General features: G+C 37.5%; 1 protein-coding gene across 1 annotated transcript in view; it reads right to left on the bottom strand.

Annotated features, from left to right (window-relative positions):
- Positions 1-15,180, bottom strand: part of LOC106935420 (contactin-4-like) — an 81,452-nt gene that overhangs the window by 47,972 nt on the left and 18,300 nt on the right. Inside the window, exon 3 of the mRNA XM_015015864.1 lies at positions 8,609-8,704. Within this exon, the coding sequence (XP_014871350.1) occupies positions 8,609-8,704 (96 nt within the window). The remainder of the gene's footprint in view (positions 1-8,608; positions 8,705-15,180) is intronic.

The raw sequence follows: 15,180 nt of genomic DNA, 5'->3' as shown, positions 1-15,180 counted from the left end.
CAGGTCTTGTGTGATAGAAGATCTGAAGAGACCAGTGCCATCTACTTGACACATTGTAGATGTCTCTAGATGTATATATATATATATATATATATATATATATATATATATATATATATGTGTGTGTGTGTGTGTGTGTGTGTGTGCGTGTGTGTGTGCAGGTATGTATTGTCTTTTGTTGAGGTATGGTTTTGGATTAAAATGATCTAATTAATTTTTTTAATTAATTTTGTTAACAAATCATAAACATATTATATATTTTTTGGTTAGGTCCGGCTGAGAAGCAATTCCTGGTTACCTCACTAGAACCTCATACCCCAAAAAATTAGCAGGTGTTGCTGCAGCAAAAGCTGCATCTACAAAATATTTTTATTGAATAAAAAAGCATGCTACATCTTACAAATTTTTATCATTAAAAGAAAAAAAGAAATGTTAGAGTTGAACTTTTTCACATCCTTACATGGTGTAATCTCAAGCATCAATAAAACTGATTGCTTGTGCTTGTACCATGCAAGAATGTGGAAAAAGTTAAAGAATGTATTTTATTCCAGAGATTTCTATCACCCCTGATCAACAAACCAGAGAAAAAACCGGTTTGATGTAAAGATCTATCAGTCGGTGCAGTGAGCAGGGACTGAGCTCCCTTCTGTCAGGTACCTTAATGCTCCCTTTGAAGTGTTAAGGACTCAGCCTAAAATTGCACCGTTAAGTGAGTCCTGTGTGGACAAGCCTGTCATGTTTTTCCACTATTGTTATTTTCCCCTTGCACAGCAGGTGACGGCGCATTTCTTCTGGGATCAAACTCCCACACGCGCCGAGGGATTTGTGTTTATGCTGCAGCGCCGCGCTGCCCGAGGACAGAGCAACGGGGCGGACGGAGGTGCTGATGGAGGCTCACAGGATGTAAACAAGAACCCTACTGAAACACATGCACAGGGAGCACAAGGAGCACAGGGAGCACAGGGAGCACAGGTCAACATATGACCCTCATACACAGACATCTAACACACAGCCCTAACATTCATCACATCGGCAGGGCATACGGTAAACTTTAAGGAGCTTAACAGTAGCTTTAGGAAGCATGCCACTCACACACCCTCTGGGAGGTGTGGGTGTGTGTGTGTGTGTGTACACTCACGCTCCTCCGTGACCTTTTCATACATGATTAGAAAGCTCCAATCAATTCACCGTGTCACTCCAGGAAAACACTGAATATCCCATTTCACGGTGCCGTCATGTTGTCAGTAAAGTTCCTCGTCAGGCCGAGGTAACTTCAAACGCCATGATGGAGTTTGCAGAAAAGTCTCTGTTAGTGAGGCTGGTGTGACGGTAACATGTGGCAATATTTCAGAGAGTTGAAGTCCTCAGACAGATGAGAAAGGGGGGGTGGGACTGAATATGGGATTGTGGAAGGAGATTACTCATGCAGACGGTGAAATGTGTCATGTACTAATCAGATTAAAAGCAAAGAAATCCCCGATGAAAAAGAAAAAAAATAAAAATAAATCGACGACACACACAGCGCCATTAAAAACACAGCAGGATTAAACCTGGGCAACCATATGGATCCTCAGAGAATTCAGACTGTCATCGTTATGCGAAGGAAGCTCTAAGAGAAAACCTTTCTATTTTCAGAAGGTCTATGTTTTAAAATGCTGCTCAGCACTAAAGCCTCACACACATTTTCAAATTGGTGCATGTTTCAGTTTTAGATTTCAATCCAGAAGTTTCCAACAACATCTGCATTATGGGACTGAGTAACAAGGAAGATACAAACACCGTATCGAAAATATGTGTTACATTTACACACATTCATACACAACCAGCTAATGTGAAACGGTGTGATTTGATTGTTACTGTCTGTTGTTTCATGAAAGATGGTGCTACATCTCTTATGCCACTATCACATCTTTCAACCAGATGCCTCTATTTCAGTGACATGTAGATTCATTATCTTAGGGTGTTTTCACACCTGACAGTCCAGTAGTCTTGGTTTGATTGGGAACAAAATTGCAACAATTGTTACATTTTCAGCTGCTGTGGTTTGCTTTCACACTGCTCTGTACCAAACCAACCAAACAGTTTGAAAAACCTGTTCCTCTCCTCGCCTGTGGTGGCGCTGCACTAAGAACCATGGAAGGAAATGACACAAAAACATCTAAAGAAGACATTGAGCGCAACTTCCTTTTTTATGAAATGGAGTGCAGTGAGATTTTAGCTGTTGCAGGATTTTATTATGTATTTCAGTTCCATCCTTGTCTTTGCCCTTTGCAGGATTCTTCTGTCTGTCTCATTCCTGGGTTGGTGACTGTAATGTTTTAGTCAATTCATGTTTTGTTGAAGAATAAATCATCATTTTGGTTCTTCCCCACCTCCGCCTTCTCCGACAATGAGAAAAACATTGAAAAATGAGAAGGTGCCTGCAAATGTAATGCAACTATTCCTAAAGCAGCAGAGCTTTGTTAAATTTGCTTCTTTCATCCCAATTCACATGCACTATACCCAACAGGCAGCAGCAAACATGCTAAACACCCTCCACAGGGGAAACAGTTTAACCAATACATTCACTGAACTCAGTGATAACCTAAACCATACCATCATATTTCATGGATTTGCAGTTTCTCTGCACCAAGTTAGCTCATTTCCATCAATCTACATTCACATTAAATCTTGCCCTTCCTACTAACATCCCGCCCACTCCCAAGTTCGTCCTTCTGACCAAACACGTCTTTCTGCATGGACAGGCTCATGGTGCATGCACCAGGCAGGACAGCTGTCTGCCATGCATAATGTGTCCTCAGGGAGCGCCCTCTGGCAGGTGGAAGCCAAGCACAGCCTTCAGTACACACTGAGACTCCCTCCACTATATAGGGAGGTCTGCAGCCATATGGCAGTGGATGGGGAAGTACAAAGGTTTTCCTTGGGTGTTCCACCCACTTGGAAAATTTAATTAAAATGTAACGGAGTCTTCCTGTGGGACAGTTTTTACAAACTGTCAGGAAGTCGATGCCACACTGAGCTCGGTCTCCCTTTAGGTCTGAGTTTTACAAAAGGAGCAATACTGTAAGGTAGAATATAACAGTTTTAGACATCAAAGTCTAACTTTTTTCAGTTTTCTGATCTATGAATTCTAATTTCGGTGCATGGCTGCTTTACTAAATGTCACCAGAGACAGAAGCTGTCTAATGATTTCTATATATATGTATAAGATTAGAATTGATGTCACCTTTCTAAAGAACAATGTAAGACACTCAGACACAGAACTAAAAAAGCTTTTTTCTAGATGACAAATCCTTCTTTTAAAAGATCAAATGTCTATAAAAGTATATTTAGTGGGCAAAAAAAAAAAATCCTAACATTTTGTTCTAATATTTTCCCCTCTCAGCAGTCACATCCACATCCACAACCAGGATGCACAGTGGCAGTGTTTGGCCTTTAACTCATTAGTTATCTTGTTTCATTGAATTTATTTGCAGGCACTGACATGCCATTGCATATCTTCTGATGGACCAAACAGCCATGCAGTAAAAAAAAAGAGCAGAATTGAAAATTGATGGCAGAGCTGCTTCCTGAATTTATGTCCCAAGCAGAGCATGAAACAGCTTCCCCACCGAGGGAGCCCTGCTTCTTTCACTGCAGACCAACACACTGCTTCTAATCATATCATTCATCAAAATATGTCACCCATATATTGAAGGATCATTTATGTTGTGAATCATCTCTCTAGCATTTGCTTTGTGGGTTTTGAACACAACTGGTCACTTATGCAGTGTCTAACCCTAACCCATTCCAGTTACTATTTCATTACAATTTTGTTTGTTTGTTTGTTTTTTGAATATTATCATTATCATTATTGATATCATTATCACAATTATCATTATTGTTATCATTATTATGATTTTTATGTACTGTTTTTATTATAACTGTGATCATTATCAGTGATTATAAAGTTAGCTTCCATCCTTTGGGCTGTCTGCTCCAGGGTTGGCCACTGGGGTTCGGGGGCCATTGGGAGGCCAACAGGGTGGGGCCCCAACCTCTCCTCTGTGCTCCATCACGCCTATTGATTGCAAACTAATTATATTTTATTCATTTGAATCTTTTTTAATGTCTTTCTTTCTATAGTTTTTTTTTTCTTCATGTCATTAAGAAAGCTTAAAACAGTAAGTAGTAAAACTCTGTAATAACACATTGATTAACAGATGACCATAATTGATAATTGATTGATAAAACCTACAGTTATCACTACATTTTGTATGTGAAGTGTGCATACTGGTTTTCAATGACAATTTAACAACTTCACTTTCTCTTACTTAAAATTTTGGAGTTTACAGATGGAACCACAAACTGCTACTTACTAACTAGTTTTAATTGACCTTTTCTTCTCAGAGATAAATCATTTAAAGCATAATCATAGGTTCAGGTTTGCTACATATCTGCAAAGATATAAAGATAAACTTGAAAAATTGAAAAAAATGTTGAGAATTCATATGCATGTTTAAGGCAAACTAACATGGAATTTAGACATTGAAGTAGTGTTGTTAAAATCTCTGCTAAACATACCTTTAAAATGCATAATATCTGGCCATAAAACTGTGCTTGGCGTTTTTAATCAGCCTTTGTTTTTGTCATATGTTAAACCTGTCTGGACAAGCAGATCATTGATGGAACATTTTTCAACAATCCAGGAAAATGAGAAGTGCCAAGTCTTAGCTCTTCTTCTGAACAGTGATTTCAGTTTTACCCGTCTGGATAAGCTGATCCTCTTTGGATGCTAACAGTTTAGCCATCCTGTGTGCGCTAAGACTGACGAATCTCTCTTTTTAATGTTTTTTTTTCTCTTTTTTCGGTTTGCTGGGTGGATGGGTTTAAAAACAAAGATGAATTCTTGTACACTGACATTTTTATTATACACTAAAAGACACATTTTTACTCAGGCAAACATTTAAGCAATAAGTATGAAAGTTATTGCTTACAAGAAGTGAAAAAACCTGAGTGACAAAGGCACTTTTGCGGCTTTAGCCAGAAAACCTGTTACATCCAAGATGTGTACACTGACTCTCTAAAACAAACTTGTAATTGACAACCTGCATCAGCTCTGTTTATTAGTGTGAAGACAAATGTCTTAAGATGGCTTTTCACGAACCTGAGGCGCCTGACGTGTTGTCGTTATTTCCCTGTTGGCCCTAAAAGGCAAACCCTAATTGGATTACTTCAGCACAAATTGGCAGATCTGAAGGCAGTCAGTGCAGCAACCTTTACTGTACAGACATCAAACAAAGACAAAGAGCGTTAAAAGAAAAAAAAAATGCAGGTTACCCTCAGGCTTTTAAAGCTTTCACCAGGTAAACCCTGAAAGGATGAGATTTAGGTAATTAAGACTCAATCAATTCCAGGCACGCAGCATTTTCACAGCAGGAGAGCAGTCCATGAATCAGTTCTATCTGTTGGGAGGCCGTCAGCTTGGAGAATGTAATCAAAATACCTCTAGCAGGAAGTAGTTCTGGAGACCAAGCTAGAAAGGGGCATGTGCTGTTATTGTAGACAATATTTGTTGTATTAGTTTTTAGGCTACATTGACACAGCAGGCAGTACAACTCAAATCCAAATTTTTTTCTGAAATACAACCCATATCTGACGTTTTTACGGCACTTTAACTCTTTTCATCTGCAAAAAAATCTGATCTGTGCCACTTCCACATGTGATACTAAGTCGGACACATATCCAGTAGTTTTCAAAGCTTCTGCAGTTTGAACGGTCCTGTTGGATTTTATTGAACTTTTATGTCATGATGTAACTCTGCACCAGAAACAGGCAGAAGCCACTTTAGGCTCAGACTACGCATCCAAACAGATTTCTCAATAGAAGTTGCAGTCAATGCTCCACAAAAGGCCGTTGCTATTTCCTTTTGTATTAGCTTCCTTTGACTATGATTTTGTGAACATGATGTTTGTGGATCATTATGTTCAACTACCTGGAAAGGGTGTATTCAGTCACATGACTTGGCATAGCGATGCCACTTTTGCTGTGGAAATCCCGTTTGGAACTCCTTTAGAAATCATCTCCAGAATTTTATATTTCCCTGCTTTTGTATATCAACCATAACATTTGCGTTTCTAGAAAAATCGTGGCAGAAATATACACTTCCTTTATCTCTATTGGTATTGGCCCTAATACACCGTGGTATAATTGTTAAAGGCCCAAAAGAGCCATTAATTTTCGATCAGTTCGATCTGTTCCATGAATTGCTGCTCTGTTCAGAAAGTTGTTTTATGTGCAAGTTTGCATCCAAATAATAAATAAATCTCCTTGTGATTATCACATTATGATGTAATTATATTTTTTGTTTTTGATGGTAAACAATACATGGATATGATTTTTATATAGAACAAAAATCACGTCAGTTTGGTAAATCAATAGATGGTTAATATGTAAATGGGCCCCAAGTAAAAAAGAAAAAGGTTAAGAACCTCTGTGCTATATAATCTGCACCCATAGTTGACTCTTTTTCTTAGAATTACATAACAAAACAAACAAAAAAAAGCAGATGTAATCTCTAAATGCTAATAAAGATGAAAATACCTTGAACACACAGGCTCTTGATGCTGATCCAGTGGTCAGCATTCTTACTTAAATCCAGATCTATAATAGTGTTAAATGTTTGCACAGAATAAATCACTACTATGATTTATTCTGTTTGAAACATCTTGGGAAAGAACATAAAACCAATATGGATGTGGCATTAAATGGATATTAGGTTCTTATTTGAAGCAACCCTGATCAAATATAAAAGATTTATATCTCCCATCTTATTTTATAATTCTTCCTGTAAGTGCACTCTGTTTACATCAAACATTTAGGTTTATACTAAGGAATAAATGATAAAACACACACTAAATATCTTTGAATATTTCATAGACTTTAAATGTGAAACAAAGCTTGCTTTGCTCCCTAGTTATTTTATGTTGCGCTAACCCAAACTGGTATTGATCTTCTCATTTAACTCTCGGAGAGAAAGCAAATACCTTGCATCGTATTATTTGATTCAGGCAATGTCTGCCTTTAGCTTGGGACTAAACAATGATGAATACATACTGCAGGGAGGAAAAACGTTTTCATTCCACTGCCAGAAAATGAGCTAAACCGTTCTAATCAAGGCAAATTACGCGTTAGTCTCCAGACGGCGACACTCGACAGGCCTGATCAAAACAACATAATGGGGGAAAAATACGTTTTTAGTGAGCAACAGAAGATCTGAACAGAAGATCTGAAAAGAAACTCAGAGGTCATTTCTGTTCTGTGTTGCAATTTTCTTAATGTTTAAAGGAGATCTGGAAAGTCAACACTCATTTCTGAACTTTTGCCACTTTTAATGTGACATCAATTCTTAACACTAACAGAAATAAAACTGATAGAAAAACAGCATAAACTGCAATAACACAGTTGTATAATTGTGCAGTTAAAATTAAACTACAGCATTTGCTTGTAGGAGTTGGCAGGAGTCCACAGGTCGGCTTCGACAATATTTGGTCCTTCTATTCAGAAAACGTTCCGTTAGATTGTGACGACTTGTCTTGTCTGCAGCCACATTTAAAAACTCTTCTTACCAAATATTCTTTGGTCTCATTCCCAGGGCAAATGTCTTAGTACATTTGAAAACAGACAAAACTAACTTACAAGTTTTTTTTGCAAGATATGGAATCCTGTTTTCAGTCAATAATTCCTTAATGTTGAATAAAATACTGGCAGATTTGTTTCACTAACAAGACTTTTTCCCAGGTGTTAAGTGAAATAATCTGCGAGTGGAGCTAATTCTTTGCCACTGGTTGGCAGGTCAATCCAAAATGATACTGACACTAGTGTAAGATTGATACTTTAGTTTCAGATTCTCTGTTCAAATGTTATTTTATTTTTGGATTGAAGTATGTCAACACAACTTCAAAAAAGATTTCTTTATGTGCTCTCAAATTATTTTTCACTCTTCATTTAGGAAAAAATGTGGAAAAATTTGCTTCATTTTACAGTTTGTCATGTTAAAATGTTAGCATTTTATAGACACCTAAAAGCCTTTTGCAGATTCTACAGTAGAGCTTGACATAATAATTCTAAATAAATATCACAATATGACACGAGATCAAAAGTTTGAGAACATATCACAGTTAAATAATTAAGTATCAATATCTGTATCAGTATTGGTGATACTGGCTCTGTTTTTACTTGATATCAGAACAATGCCAAGATATACAACATGCTGCATCTCTGCTGTTTATATATATTTTGTAATTTGTTTTTCACTTGAATTGCTAAGGGGAAGCCATGTATTTTAACACAGTATGAATACTTTTCAGGGCCAATAACTGTAAAAATATCACACAAGTAGTTCAGGAAAAAGCTCTTTTTTATGATGTACACCGTTTTGCCCACAGCCTTCAAAACCAAACTTATGTTTGTCGATACAGGAAAAAGATATACAGCACATAGATAATATAAATGCTTCTTGACCTTTTGATTTCCTATATCTGAATAGAAACAAGTTGGTTCAGGTGAGTTTTTTCTCAGAGGGAATGAGTCGTTTCTGTTTAACTGTGATGAAAACAGAGAATTTTACCTCCAGAATGAGGGGGGGGTCCACACAGCAGAACCACTCCTTGACCTTCCCGTACTGAGACAGAACTTCTTCTGTGAGTCTTGAAGTTCTCCAAGTCTGAAAAATATCAATGAAAAAAAATAACAGCAGTTAAGAAAAACAGCCCATCAAGAAAGAGCTCAATAACTTTGAAACATCGTTTTAACCTTTATTGAAAGTCACAATACACAACATTTTGCAAGTGTATTCATACCAGTATTGTCACACCACTCCAACACACTGACATGCTTTGATCTCAGAGCCAACACACTCTCAGAATTTATTGTTCTAGTTCTCCAGCTGGAAGAGAGAAACTGATTCTCTAACAGCTGCAGCTTCACACAGCAAAAACTGACGATATTGAGAAGTTTCTTTTGTTCTGCTAGTGATTGAGGTGTTTATAAGCGAGCCTTCAGTGGAGGCAAATTAAAAATTCTGGGGGTTGCAGAGAGCCGCTGGTGTTGCCGTAGGTCACATTGTCCTCTTATCCAATATTCCAGACTCACTGCAGGGATTCCAAAAGGATCAGAAGTGAGACAAATTGGGAGCCAATAGAGACATCTGCAGAGACACGGGAATAACTGAAGGTCTTATGGAAAACGGATCAGGTGGTGTTGTCACGACTGGGCAGCTCAAATCCTACTTAGAAAATCTGCTTAAACATATCTAAAACATTGTCGGAGAATTTTTATTATTAATAATATTAAATTATTTTGGACACCACTGTTTATGGAATAAAAATCTTCCAATGAAAAATCTCAGGTAGACACAAAGGATTCTTTTTTTTTTTTCTCTAAAGAAGTTAATATATTGTGGAGAAGGTAAAATACTTGTATTTTGGAGAGAAGCTGCTTTTTATTTATCTATGAATGTTTCCATGTACGTCTGGGAACACCAGAGCACAAACTGCTCTACGCCTCCTCCTGGCATCCACTGAAAAACACCTGAAGACGGCAGAGAGACATTATGGTCCCCCAACTTATTAGTTTTCACAAAAAGACCATATTTTATTTATAATTGTGTTAACAAACTTTGTTTTGTTAATAGATTGATTGATTATAATTATTAATAGTTTTTGATAACTAATTAAATCATTCTTGCCCAACCACAGTCACTGACTCTACCGTTCTCCCCTGAACTCCAGATACATGAATTTAAGTGAAACTGAAGGCGTCTCAATGTGCTTTAAATATTAATCTTGTTGTGACTGCTCTTCATATTAAATCTTATTAAATTTATTTTTTCCCATCTTTCTGCTTTTTTCTCAGGCATACGGGTTTGAGGCTCACTATGTTCATCAGTCAGAGAGGAGTAATTAGTTAATCCTTCAACCGTCCAAACCGATCACAGAGGAAGAGTGTGTGATGCGATGATGTCATTTTAAAAACAGCCTGGGTGGAACCTGCACTTTTGCCGCATTTTGTGTTTCCACTTCATTTAAAGCAGAGGGAGTTCTGCACCATTTGCAGGATTTTATTTGCCTCAGATGGCCAGTGTTTTAACAATATAAGCACAAACTGAAAAGGCTCATTAAAACGGATGGACAAACTGGCACTTATTGTTTGCCTACAGGCACTTTAGATGCTCCCCGATGCCAGAACATCCTCCCTATAGTTCTTACCCGATGTGAGCAGTATGTAATGCCTCGCCTCTGTAATTATTCAGATGGAAATATGGACAGTGCGTAACAGAGAAAACACAATTTGAACCTGTCAGGTGGCTCAGAGTGAAGAGAAACATTTGAGCAAGGAGGGAGGGTGTAAAATGTGGAGAGACCGACGCTGCGGCCCGTTCCCTGCCTCAGCGACTGTATGAATAATAAATCTGAGCCCAGCGTGAGCAAAACACATGGAGAAAAAAAACACAACATGGAAATCAATAGTGACACACACCCACTAATATGAGCCAAACAGCAATCTGCCGCCTCTCTGCTAAGCAGAGATGGCTGCTGAGGCAAGTCACACATGAGAGATTTTAATAGCTCCGCTGGTAATCAGGTTACCTTTCATTCATCACGCCCACCAGCTCTGAACATTACAGAGCTGTTCCCGCCATGGTCCTGATACCCAAAGTGCTGTTAAACTGAGCTAATTTTCTTTTGACAATTGATGGCAGCAGCAGGTCAGAAACACTTTGGGTGGACGCGCGTTGAGCTCAGCAAATGTAACCATCAGAGTTACATGAAGGCCCGAGCAGGGTTCCTTCAATTTTTAACAATGTAAAGATATTTTACAGTGCCGCGAAAAAACCTGAACTTTGTAATATTTTGTCCTACTTTGTTAGAACAAACTTTAATGCAAAAAATTTACCTTTTCTTTTTTTTTTTTTTACAAAAAAAAAAATCTAAATACTTAGCCTCCGTTAAGATCATACACCTACATAAAATCCTTTAAACTATCGCTATATTCACACAGCAGGTCTTGATCCTCAGTTCCATTTTTTTTTTTTTTTTGCCTGGTTGTTAATACTACTAGTACTAATTAAACCTGACTGCAGCGCATTGTCTGTGTGAAAGGTTTATGACACCAAAGCGGCCCGCATGCACAGGAGACAAATGTTGATGTCACAGCAGCTCTTTGTTTACAGAAGTATTAATGAACGATTAATGGATCCATTTTAAAGTTCATTCAGCAGTGAGAGTCAACAGGACCATCATAAGATCATAACAAGACACAGTTAGCTAAGAAAGAGAAAGCACAACTAACACTGGCATTTTGTGAAGCGCTGACTGCAACTTCTGTAGAGAAGTCTGTGAGGATGTGAAGTCAGAGCTCAGTGTGGTGGGATTGTGGAGTGATGCGCTTCAGTGACACAGATTTCTTTAATAATTTCATAATCAAAATTTTCAGCCATTGTTTACATCCTAATTTTCACGCATCTGGCTTCTTTTAATGCAGAATTACGACGAATGTCTCACATCAATGAGATAAAAGTCAGAAACATATCTGGTTTAGTTTCACATATGGAAGTGGCAAAAATCAGATTTTGGGGGGTTGAAAAGCTCAGAATTGGGCCTTTCAGTCTCCGGTGGAAAAGTTAATGTGTGTTGCATTTGCAGGCTGGGTGAACCTGATCTGTTTGTCTTCAGAAGTCAACTATTCAGATGATTTTTGTATTTTGTGGTGTAAAAAAAGTAACTTCCTGAAATATTTGTCAAGTTCTAAACATTCGGCTTTGGTCTGGATCTTGGAAGGACCGATCTTAATATTCCCATTTTTAATGTCAAGTTTTTAATAAGTATAAGTGGAATAATGATCATAATTAACAGAAATAAAATCTTTTGACCATGTGAGGGTAATTAATCTATAAAATGTGTTGTAATAAGTGATAACGTTACTGAAAAAAAGTACTTTACATTACTATTCTTATTTATTATTATTATTTTTTATTTATTTATTTTTTTCAATGTATATTTATAAGCTACTAAAATAACAATAAAAAAAATAGAAGTTATTTGTAAATATTAAAAAATGCAAAGAGCGTGAATGTTTGGAGAGTACATGAAATGTTTCAGCGATACTTGCTGGTTATTTTTAGCTCTTGCCTGTTAGCCTAATGCATTTTACTGCAGCACATCAACCAGGATCCAAATGTTATTTTTAACTAAGAAGCCTGACAGACAGCCTGTTAATTAATCCGCAAAGACAGGTGACACAATGCCTCAAATTTATCCATACATATTCTACCAAATTGGGTTTATTAACCTTAATTAACCTGGATCTGCAATATGCTATGTATTGTTGAGTTCTGTGTGGTGAGCAGCGCTGTGGGCATGGCGCCTCTCCTTGCAATCTCACACGTCACCAAAAAAAAAAAAACTGCCAGCAGTCCACTTTCAAATGAGATTGCTGATTAGTTCAGCGCCAAGTGATCTAAATGTAAAATTATTGGGCTCCCTGATTTATGAAGAGTACTGTGAGGTCAGATAATATGTCATTATAGGCCGCAGGCAAATTTCATTATCTGGCAAGTCTCAAATTATTTCTTTAAGCATAAGTCTGCTCTTAAGCTTCATTCGTTGCTGAGCTAATAGTTATTTAAACCCTACTAGAGGATGATTTTTTTTAATGTTTCTGAAGTATTGTCAGATTGATGCCTTCAGGGTCCAGTGGGTGTGTCTGACTCTAGGAGGCAACATTTTGTTGTCACTTGATTAGTTTTACCTAAAACTACGTGAGGCTGTCACAATAAGCAATAAATCAATTAATCGCATGATCAATTAAAATGAGCACGAAAAATAGATGTTCCCCTTTAATATCACTGAAACGTCATTTTGAAGAACGCTGCAAACATTTTGGTCTGCACTACCTGCCACTTTTGCCTGTTTTCCCTGTCTAAGCTGAATGACCATTTCATTTTTGATTACAGAGACTTCATAATCCATTTTATTTATTGTTGTCTCATTTTGTGTTGTTTTATTTTGTATATTTAAAATGTTTTCCAGTTTAAGTGTTAAATGTTCTTTAGAAATGAATGATTTTTTTTTTTTTTGGGGGGGGGGTTTATTTAGTGTGCTGGTATTATTATGTCATTGTTATTATATTAGTTGAAAATGGTCTCAAATTATTTGTTTATCGCAATAATTTCTGGTACAATTTAATGCACAGCAAAATTTGTTATCATGGTAGGCCTACAACTATGTGCAGTTCAGGTCAGACTTTTTACATCACCATATTTTATGTATTTTTCTTGTACTATCGAACCAATGCTTCATTTATACAGCATCCAGCTTCTATGCAAAGTTAAATCAAGACTAAAAACCCATCTGTTTAGAGCTGCATTTGATTCATAAAAAATGAGAACATTGATCAAAATATCTGATGTATATTGTTTGATGTTCTTGAAAAAATGTAATGTTTATTACTTGTTTGGTAATTGGCTACTGGATTATGTTGTTCTCGTGTAGAGAAGTTTGAACTGCCTTGTCGCTGAAATGTTCACAAATACATTACAGGTAAATTAGACTTAAAGTTGAAGAGACATAATTGGAAAAGAAAAAATATTGACCTTTATACCAACACTGACAGAAAGTACATTTGAATGGTTTAACTTTTTCATTAAAAAATACTTTTGGCCTTCTTGTGCTCCTCTTCAATGTAAAAATTAAGGCCCATGTGACAAAAAGTTTGGATATCAGTGAGCCAGATGACTGAAACAGCTTCAACAGAGCTGCTGTTAGAGACGAAGGGAGGCTGAAGCCCTGACTTCAGCAGTTCTGAACATTTATGGACAATGCTCAAAAAGTGTTCAAATTGAAATGAATTCTGAAATAGCAGAGTCATCAGCTGGAGACAAAATTGTCCCAGAAGTTGATGATGGCTATGAAAACATTGCAGTTTTTCTATAACTTGATAAGGAACATGTGGCAACGGACTCAGACCTGAACCTTCAAATGTACAGTTTTGACCCTGATTGGATTAGGAATTCCAAGTTCTTATTTTGTCATTAAAGATGTATTTATGGATAGTAATTCCACCCCCCAAAAAAGAACAGCTGAAATATAAAAGACTGAAGTTAGGGGCAGTGGGTGGCGTAGAGGTAGAGCTGCTGCCCCACAGTCGGAGGCTGTTAGACGCCCAGGGTTCAATTCCAGAATCTCTCTCTACTGATCCATGCCGATAAAGACCTCTGGTACCAGAAAACACACATTTTTTTTTATTTTAAAAAGCCTCAAGTTATTTTGAAAATCATGCTGAGTGGAAGCAAACTTCAGACTGGACCTGCGTTATGGGGTTAGCAGAGAGCAACCTTCTGGTACAATGTTCTGTTTTCTGCTGGACGGAGGAGGGGATGGTACCTGGTTGGTTCTGTGTTTACCAGCTGCAGTGGGAAGTGAGTCACAGCATCAGCAGCAGCAGGAAGAAATGCTGGTGTTAATGTGACAGGATGGAGGTGCTGCTAACAGTCTTCATTAAAACCTATTTAGCTAAAAATAAATGTAACATCAACAGGAAAAAGACAGGAAGTTTGGCTGCAGGTTTGACTGACTGTTCTTTTGTTTAGTTTTTTTATGCGTTGCTGTCTGTACCCTGAAACCAGACAGCGATGGAGGTCTGAAAGCTCTCTTGCTGTGTTATTGTTCCAGCCCGGAGCAGCTTTACTCAACTTAACGGCTTCTGACCCCGGTCACACGCCTCGCCGCTGCACCGCATCGCCGCTCCCCCATCTGGGGTGTCTGGCCCCTAGTTTGCCAATTGCTGGCCTCAGCAGCTCTTCGCTTTGCTACTTAGAAATTTTGCAACCACAGCTTTAACTAAAACAGAGCCAGTTAAGGATGGGTGTGCTTTGTTCTGCTATTTACAAACACATCTCAGCTAAAATACCACTGAAAAGCCAAATAATCTACTAATTCAATACAAAATGTACAAATCATTCACTATATTTATTCATTGCACACATTTTATTTATTTATACTTTTATTTTGATGATAATGATGTTCGCAATCTCAAAAAATTATAATATTGCAAAAGACTAATAAAGAATGGCTTCATTTTGAAAGTCTACACAAAGGGAAGACTGCTGAGTCGACAGCTGTCCAACAAGCCTCTCCACAA

This window comes from Poecilia latipinna, unplaced genomic scaffold, assembly GCF_001443285.1.
Source record: "Poecilia latipinna isolate Pla-1442-1.1 unplaced genomic scaffold, P_latipinna-1.0 Scaffold1961, whole genome shotgun sequence".
NCBI classification, from domain to species: domain Eukaryota; kingdom Metazoa; phylum Chordata; class Actinopteri; order Cyprinodontiformes; family Poeciliidae; genus Poecilia; species Poecilia latipinna.
The sequence above is the reverse complement of the archived record's forward strand: the minus strand, read 5'-3'. Positions and strand labels throughout refer to the sequence as shown.